Source organism: Harpia harpyja, chromosome 3 (assembly GCF_026419915.1).
Source record: "Harpia harpyja isolate bHarHar1 chromosome 3, bHarHar1 primary haplotype, whole genome shotgun sequence".
Taxonomy (NCBI): Eukaryota; Metazoa; Chordata; class Aves; order Accipitriformes; family Accipitridae; genus Harpia; species Harpia harpyja.
This window is the reverse complement of record NC_068942.1, coordinates 63,434,181-63,443,524: the sequence shown is the minus strand read 5'-3', so window position 1 is coordinate 63,443,524 and position 9,344 is coordinate 63,434,181. Positions and strand designations below refer to the sequence as shown.

Here is a 9,344-nt window from a genome sequence, read left to right as displayed (position 1 = left end):
TAGGGAAAATTTCTTTACTGAGAGGGTTGTCAGGCATTGGAACAGGCTGCCCAGGGAAGTGGTGGAGTCACCATCCCTGGAGGTGTTCAAAAAACGCGTAGACAAGGCACTTGAGGACATGGTTTAGTGGGCATGGTTGACGGTTGGACTTGATGATCTTAAAGGTCTTTTCCAACCTAAACGATTCTATGATTCTACGATACTAAGATCGCTGACTCTAATTTTCATGGCAATAAGGACGTAATTTTAACTTACATAAACAAATGATACAAACCATACAAAATGGAATTTATTGAATTCATACTGTACAACAAGGAATATAAGGACTTCTGCTTTACATACATATTTTAAATTCTTTTTAGGTGTTTTAGTTTTAAAACTTCACATTCAGTAAGAAAGTATACTATCAAAAGCCAAGCTTGAAGACCAGTTAGGAAGTACTCTTTCTCTGCATTACTTGACAGATTGTCACACAGAAATATTTAAAAACACTTTTTTTCTCCACAAAAGTCAGAAAAAAATCCTTTAAAATGTTCATTAATATTAAATGGAGACTTACTTGCTCATATACTAGACAAATGTTTCAAAGTTGTCATACTGGCAGTATCCTGCCATTCCTGTAATCTCTCATGTATGTAGTTGCAATGTGTTTTAGCTGCATTTTAGTAACTGATATGTTTTATGATGACAGAAACTAATTGGGACTCTTAAACCTTTCCTGCTACTGAAAGTAACACAGGCTTTGCCACAGGAATGCATTAACTATAGTTTGTCTACTTTGATCTAGCATTTTCAAAAAGATGTATCGGACATTCGCTCTGGCTAACTGTTCTTACATTATAAAAACATCATCAGAGCATAGCAAAATGCTGTTTTAACTGTTTGATGAGCTGTTGTGTATCAACATGGCCTGGAAATGCTTCTTCTGACTTCTGAGCAGCTGTGTAACTCCTCTGAAGATCTCCAATCTGTAAGAAACATACAAACTAATTTTGTTAATCCAAGCACTGCAGTATTTGCATCGTGTATTCTTTGCAGTACATTTCTGATGCTCACAAATGTTTAAACATAGCTGGTCCTGAGAGTGAACAAATAAAACAAGAGTCAGTATGGAGGCTTTTGAACTCAGGGTTATGTCCCACTTACAACAAGGGATGAGAATAAAAAGACAGAAATGTGATTTTAACGGGAGGGATGCTTCAAGACAGTAACTTTATGTCCCATTCCACCTGACTTCTTGGAGAATGGACAACAAGGTACACCATGCCCAGTGCTTGAAATGAGGAGGAATAAGAAATGGAAGATTTGTTTTTAAATTCCATAGAAGTGCTGTTGTATATTCAGGCAAAACACTACCAATCAGGCCTCTGCAAAAGCCTCCACTCCATGTGATTTCCTGCTTCCTCACAGAGAGGCACAACAGTCTTGGAGAGCTGATGTTGCTCCTCTGCTGCTTTTAGAATTATGTTTCCACATTGTTCCCTACTTCGGGAACTTTATTTTTTCCTAAATAGCCATCATTTTTTGGAAGGAGGAAGTGTACATAAGGAGAACATCTCAAAGTGGTTCAGCAAAGAAGAACCCAAATGTTTGGGAACACATGTAGTAAAAGTGATAGCTCCTGGGTGAAAAGGAAGAAGCTATGGAAAGTGTCAGTAGGAGGCCTCTGTTGCCTGTGCATCAGCCAACACAGAGCTTCAGTGCAGCAAGAATTCTCTGAAGGGGAAGAATCCAGGGTCCTGGCCAGAGAAGCTATGTTCTGTAAACCATGGCCTAACAAACCAAATCTAAGGATTGCATTATCACCCTGCATCAACAGCTAGCTGATCTGGCCATTGGTCTTCTCCCACAACCTATGCATGTTCTTTGTGCAAAAGCTACGTAACAAGACATTTGCAGACTAGGATTTACTCCTTAATCAGTAAGTACAGATTGTAATTATTCAAAACCATCTTATGTTTCACAATGGAGAGGATACGCTTACAAATTAACGGGTTGTTCTCTCCTTGACACATGTACTTTAGTATCTGTAGGAGTTGAGCTGCCCACACAACACAGACTCATAACAGAATCTTGAAGGTGTAGGCACAAGCAAAGGAGCAATTTTTCTTGTGAAAAATGTAAGGATGTACAAGTTTCTCCTTATTAACAGGAATGTTGGACACACTATTAATTCAGTGTCTGAGACATTCCATATGAAAGAAATCATTAACACACAAAATTCAAAGGTTGTAAAACTGAAGAACAGACTTTCCTTTTGAGTTCAGTAAGATCATGGGATGAATAATTACTGATATATCATGATACCATTTCACTTCACATTCTGAAAAAGCCAACGACTGTAAAGACTGTAGATGTAATTGTTAACAGATTGTTCATCTTCTGGGCATTTGGAAAATTACAAAGTTACTTTATAGCTAGTTGGCCTCACTTATTCTCAAAAGCAAACATTTGAGTAACTACTTTTACACACAAAGCTTCTGGGTTTTAAAATGAAAATGTAACTTTCGTTTTCCTTGAGTTTATGCACTCTGTATTCTTCTGTCTCACCTATTTGGAATTCTCAGTAATAACAATAAAAACCCAACTGCCCCACCAAGGCTCAATTTTTAGATTACAAGAACAGGATAGTGTATTACCTTCTCTGAAAGTATTGCAAAATTGAAATGGGGCTCATACATATGAGGTGCTAAAGATGAAGCAGTCTGCAGCAAAGCTCTTGCCTATGTAGAGAAAGAAAAAAAAAAGTGAAATGTGGGAGGGAAGGAGAATAACAAGAATCTAATGCAATTTTCATCATTCTTAAAAGAAATCATCCTGTGTTTTCTTTACTAGGCCTTTACTAAGAAAGCCATCTTCAGCTATGCATGATTTACACCAATAGTACATTTAGGCATAATACAGTTTAATAGCATTGAAATGAATAAGACTCTTGGCTGAGTCAGAAAAAACATGTTGGAACTGATTCAATTAAGCAACTCAGTTCTAAACACTGAACATAATATATTAATTTTAAAAAAAAAAGTATTTAAAGTCCCACCCCACTGTATTTATCTGTTGTCTCTGACAGCACTGTCTTAAGCATCCCTGAAAACCTAAATTTTATCATAAAAATGACAGTTTTCATACTCAGAAATTGTAATAAAATTAACTATTTTTTCTGACTACTAAACAGTAGCATTAAAACCTAATGAAAAATTAAGTATCACAGTGTGCATTTTCATGCTGTAAATCCAACACAAAATTAAGCTCAACTTGTGAATGCTTTTACTAAAAAATAGAGAACTTCAGGGGAAAAAACCTGATCTTTTAAAAACAAAAGTATCTGTAAACTGTTTGGGAAGGTATTTACAAGTCTTTCTACCATATTGTGGCTCTTGATGTATATATGAATCAATCAAAATAGGCTTGCTCCCATAAGGATTAAAACAAGCTCACAGTAGTTCAAACTGTCCAACATATAATAATTAATTATATATTAATTAATTTAATATTAATTTTCCCTGCATGTGTATAAAAAATGAATGCATTTAATCCACCGGGCATGTCAACCATACATCTAAGCACCATACAACTCAGTATACTCACATTACATAACCACCAAGCTTACTGATGCAAAAGTTATTTATCAAGAACCTGCTGCTTTGGGACAAAACTCTAAAGCAATCTCCTTGTTGAAAAAAATCTTTTAAGAGCTGACCTGATTGCTGTCTTCTGCCACCCAGCAGAAGTATATTATCCACATTTATAAACTGAATATATAGTCGAAGTTTTAATGTAAGTGGATTACAGAGTGATGGGTTTTGTTTTGGGTATCAATTTAGAAGAAGTTCTCAAAAACTGCAAAGCCACTGTAAACCTTGTTTGTCTTTGGTGAACCATTTGGATATGCCTAAGAATTAGCAGTTGAATGGGAGATGGCACGACAACGTGGAGGTTACACTGAAACACGCGTAAAAGTTATCTATGTTTTCTGCCTGTAATAGTGAGCTAGATGTTCAAACGATGCCTCCACCTCAGAGAAATGACACGTATCTTAAGTACCAAAGGGCCAAAGGAAGCATTCTGCTTAGGCTGAGATGCAACACCAACCTGTTCAATGTGACCTTTTCGCATTTCCAGCACAGCCAAGTTGTTGTAAGCTTCCGCATAGTCGTTATTGTTGACTAATGTTAGCCTGAAACACTGATAAGCCAGATTCAGGTCTCCTATCCCCTAAAAGCAAGATTGTATTTTAATTTGTGAAAAGATTGGAAACAACATGCATCTGTTTTGTTGTCTGGAGTATCTTTTCTCCCATAGGTACTACCATGGAATACAAATTACAATAAAAACACGCTGATCAGAACCATATGTGCTTTCTTCCCAGACCCTCTCATTTGCTTCTTATTCTTCCTCTGGACAGAATCATTTCTCTCCAGCACACACTTCCATGCTACAAGTGATATTCACTTCATCTAATTTAACTCTTAGATAACTAAAGGGTCATCTAAAGACTACGCTATCTGCTACCATCTATGGTAGGGCAAGAAAAACAGAGATGTCTCCAGAGAGGAAGTCATCTTGCCTTTCTGTCTTTACACAGATTTAAAAAAAATCACATATAAGCCTAGTTTTTAGAAGATAAAAATTAAGGGAGGTGAATTTCTTTGTATGGAGCAGCTGACTACTCTTTAGTATTATGACCAACACTGATACAGCACCAGGTTAAACATTCAAAGTGACAAATGCTGAAAAATATAGGCACATCAGTTCAAATTTCAATGTTTTAAGCAGTATAAATTATGTGTTTATCCAGTTGCAGTACAATCAAGATAAACAGCTGAGTTTCTGACCTAAGTTAAATCATAATCAGCATTTGAAGACAACTCATATTAGAAAGCTGTCAAAAACTTTATTCAGTAACCTTATTCTGGGCACGCAGCTAAACAGAAATCTAACACAACTTCTAGAAGAACATCTGAAAAAATGGCCAATGAATGCAAATTAGTGTAGAAATTTAACAAACTTTATCACACAATTACACAATATTTCTATAGCTGCCTATAAGACAGAGGAACATGCCTTCTCAACTATGACATGCATAGTGCTGTAGTGTCTGCTACAAGCTGCTGAGTATGTTATTTTTATGACAACAGACTTGATCTAATGCTCCATGTAACACAAATAACAGCTCAGAGAAAAAATCTTGAATTCAGTTTTTTCATCAGATTAGCTTGTATTGCAGCAAAGGCCTTCAAGGGCTGGTACATGTTGCAATTTTTTTAGAAAGAAGGGAAGGTTAAAGACGATGGTGAGGGAGCATCTTTTAGCAGGAGTAAGCCACATTCTGTGAAGATGTACAGAACTTTTTTCTTTTGCCTCTTCCTCTCTACTGAAGTGCAAATAAACCTTTAATCTGTACTGCACTTTATCCTGTACACTATCAGGTTTCATATTTCAACGTAGGGCAATGACTCCTTCCTAGTTATTCTTTTTCCAGTTTTTGTAAAATTATATTTATTCAGAAAGGTTGTTAATATTTTTCATACCACAGCCACGTGTCCCAAGTTGTACCACACATCTGCTGTCTCCTCCTGATTTTCAGCCAAAAACAGTGCACGTTCAAACGAAGATAGTGTCATATCATATTGCTGAGCATAGAAGCAACAGAGGCCAAGATTGTTAAAAAGTTGGCAGTTATAAACACCCATCTGCAGGAGCCGTCTAGATTGAAAGAAAACATTTGTTTAATTTATTTTTTTTAGATTAATTTCAAATAAGACTTCTATTCTAAATTACAAAGTTCTCTCCTCCTTTCTCTCTATTCTGAGAGGGTATAATAACCAAGTGTTATAGTCTTACACTTGGTTAAGTTTTCATGAACAGCAGTGCAGGACATTTTTGACTAGTAGAATCAAAGCTGTGCAAAACAGTCTTCATGTAAATTAGATAACTTCTGTCTTTTTGACTGTGCCACATGATCTGACTTTACTGTAAGACAGAGCTGTATGCAGCCTTTCTCCATTTCCTCTTTCCAATCCCTCAACCTCAATCAAGCTGTAATTTGTTGCAGTTACTTTTTATGACTCTTCAGACTCCAATTTTTTGCTTGATTCCTGCCCTTCAGCACTGCTACAATCACTACTAGTACATCTAGTATGTGAAACTACATTAATCCTACATTTGAAGCATAACTCAGATTTTGATTCAAATTTATGTTGTTTCCTGCATCTTTTAGAATGGAGATGTTTTATATAAATTATGTTTATCAATATTTATATGAGAAACAGATATGCTAAGAGGGACAGGGAAAAAGAGGGCTGTCATCTGCAGCATGACTGTGAGTTTCTGAACCTGAAGCATAAAAGAGCTCAGGTCCAACCGAAATGAGATGGTAGTGCTTATATTGACTTAACCTGCTCTTAGGTTTAAGAACATGAATAAGGCTCCTTTGCACTCTGACTGTATTGAAATAAAAAGCAAGCAGCATCATTTAACGCTATCTTTTTATTGCTTTCAGTAAAACATGGGGGAACCCCAGCCCACGTTCAAGTAAGGGATTTTGGGGTCAAAACTGCTTGTGACTTCAGGTGGAGTTTTTCAAAGACTACTCTTTTTCAAAGGGCTAAATAGGAAGTCCACGTGTCTTCTGAATGCAACTGAAGTTGAGAGTAAGGTCCAGTGTTCTCAGACTGTCTCATGCTGTGAAAGATCATTTCTTGTTTATTAATCAAATAATAACTGTTTTGATAATCTTTGTTGATACTTTTACATACTCCGCATGTAATGGTGACAAGTTTTTAAGACAGAGATGTAATTATCACTGGCCAAGAAGATATGTTAAGTTGGTATGCTGATTTTGTGGTGATATTTGTCCAAACGCTCAATCATTCTCTCATGACAATCTCCTAATGTTCTTTTTTTGCTATCAGCATTACAAAAGTCAACCCTTTATATTACCCTCCCACACAGTCAGTTCCCCCTCCCTCCCCACAAGTGTAGATACCTATAAAACCGCAGAGCTATCTCGGGCTGGTCTGAATAAAAATGGTTACTGCCAATGCATGCAATGGCTTCCACGTGAGTGTTGTCTTGTTTTAAGACATCTTTATAGTACTCTGCAGCTGAGGAGATATTGTTCATTTCCTATACAATTGGAAAAAATTTGGATTAATTCAACTTTTTATCACCAGTTTTTATCATAAAACTTATTAAAATGTCAATCTACTGAGTGCTTTATCTATGCCCTGTACAGTACTTAACTGAGATTAATTATGTATGCTCTTACAGTTCTCTGATCACACAATGCAACATCACCGATTGGCATCTTCACAAGCGACACACACATCCACAAAAAGAATGTACATTAATTTATCAGCACTTGCTGTACCTCTCATTAACTCTATGCCATAGCTACTGTCCTGGTTTCAGCTGGAATAAACTTAATTTTCTTCTTAGTAGCTAGTATAGTGCTGTGTTTTGGATTTAGGATGAGAATAATGTTGATAACACACTGTTTTAGTTGATGCTAAGCAGTGTTTATACTAAGTCAAGGGCTTTTCAGCTTTTCATACTGCCCTGCCAGCAGAGTCTGGGAGTGCACAAGAATCTGGGAGGGGATACAGCAAGGACAGCTGACCCAAACAAGCCAAAGGGGTATTCCATACCATATTACGTCATGCCCAGTACATAAACTGGGGGGAGTTGGCCGGGGGGCACCGTGGCTCAGGGGTTGGCTGGGCATCAGTGAGTAGGTGGTGAGCAATTGTATTGTGCATCCCTTGTTTTGTATATTCTATTATTAGGAGTAGTAGTAGTAGCATTTTCCCTTCCTCTTCTGTCCTATTAAACTGTCTTTATCTCAACCTACGAGTTTCACTTTTTCTTTTCACGATTCTCTCCCCCGTCCTACTGGGGGCAGGGGGAGTGAGCAAGTGGCTATGTGGTGCTTAGCTGCTGGCTGGGGTTAAAGCATTAGAGCTACAAAAAGAGATTTATTTGGTTTTTATATTTTAGAAAAAGAGATTGGTCAGAAGCTTAGCATGTGCAATGGGCATTTGCTACTTTTTGCACAATGCCTTGTGATCCACAGTACTGTGCAGTCAGTTTCCCAGTATGGTAACATACAGTACTTATTTCCCCAGTCAATGTCTCAATTATTTTCAATGCTTTGTAAGTCAACTCATTAATTGCTCTGAACACAAATGAGAATATAATTGCATATGAAGAATTATTACATGCCTTTGAAAACAGGAATCATGGATTTATTACCAAAACTTATACTAGCTAGGATATGCCAGTTAGGAGAACTATATTGTATAAAAATATATGCTTGGATGTATGCTTCTTGGAAGATGAATTAGGGTGAACTCATTGCTGTAAACAACATCACACTGTTTCTGAGGAGTGCAAGTCACCAGAGGACTCTACCCCATATCAGAAGAAAATAAATTAAAAGATCAAAACACATGTCTTTGTTTAGAGAGGAATAATTTCTACCTGTGTGCTGTAGATACATTGTACTCTCAACATGACTAAATAATAAGCTTTTATTTAACCTCAGCAGCATATTTAGCTATGAAAAAATGTATTTCCTGTGATTAAAGGAAATAGTACTAAAGCAGTCCCTTTAAAAATAATGGTTTTTTTTAAACCAAAAAAGGTCTACAACTCTTCCTACTGTCAAAAGGTAGTGACAGAGAAGAAAAGCTCTGATTAAGACACCTGATGCATATATTCAACTTATGAGTCTATGTAATGAGAACCACCCTGTGCTGCAGTAAAAATCTTTGCTAATGAAGCTATAATCCTGCACCCAGGTGTCAGAGCAAAACTAGATCCTGTCAACTATATGCTGCTCTTTAATAATTCCTTAAAGTGTTATGCAATGTTATGTATGGTTCTGCAAAATAATATCCATATTAAAAACTGTTTAACAATTCAGAAAGAAAAGCCTCCAAAAATTATGCAGCTGTTTTCTTCCTTGCTGAAGGACAAAAAGGATTTAATATGAAAATGGATTAATGCTTAGGGGTTAGATGAGAATGATGAGAACAGGAAAGAATGCCAAGTATGAATGTAGACCAAAAAAAAAATAATTCATGACTTTAAATCATTTGTTCTGGAATAGCATCATTACCGACTTTCAGTGAAAAACAATATTAAGTCCATTGTTTGACATGAAAATATACACTTTTAAAATACAAAATACATGGTTACCAAGGTAAAATGACACTACTTTAAAACTAATCCTACTTAAAATAACATCTACTTCCTAGACTAAGAAACATTCACATTCCAACTGTTCTCACTGGCTTAAGAAACTAACAGTAACACATAGTGCTAATAAAGACAACATTGAC

The 9,344-nt window shown here is 36.4% G+C and overlaps 1 protein-coding gene across 2 annotated transcripts in view; it reads right to left on the bottom strand.

The window, feature by feature from the left end:
- Positions 1 to 262: 262 nt before the first annotated feature.
- TTC8 (tetratricopeptide repeat domain 8) overlaps positions 263 to 9,344 on the bottom strand; it is a 44,726-nt gene continuing 35,644 nt past the window's right edge. For both annotated transcript variants that reach the window (XM_052782949.1, XM_052782950.1), the window contains 5 exons: positions 6,989 to 7,128; positions 5,532 to 5,706; positions 4,093 to 4,215; positions 2,640 to 2,723; positions 263 to 968 (listed from right to left, as the gene is read on the bottom strand). In XM_052782949.1, the coding sequence (XP_052638909.1) occupies positions 852 to 968; positions 2,640 to 2,723; positions 4,093 to 4,215; positions 5,532 to 5,706; positions 6,989 to 7,128 (639 nt within the window). In that variant the 3' untranslated portion in view covers positions 263 to 851. The remainder of the gene's footprint in view (positions 969 to 2,639; positions 2,724 to 4,092; positions 4,216 to 5,531; positions 5,707 to 6,988; positions 7,129 to 9,344) is intronic.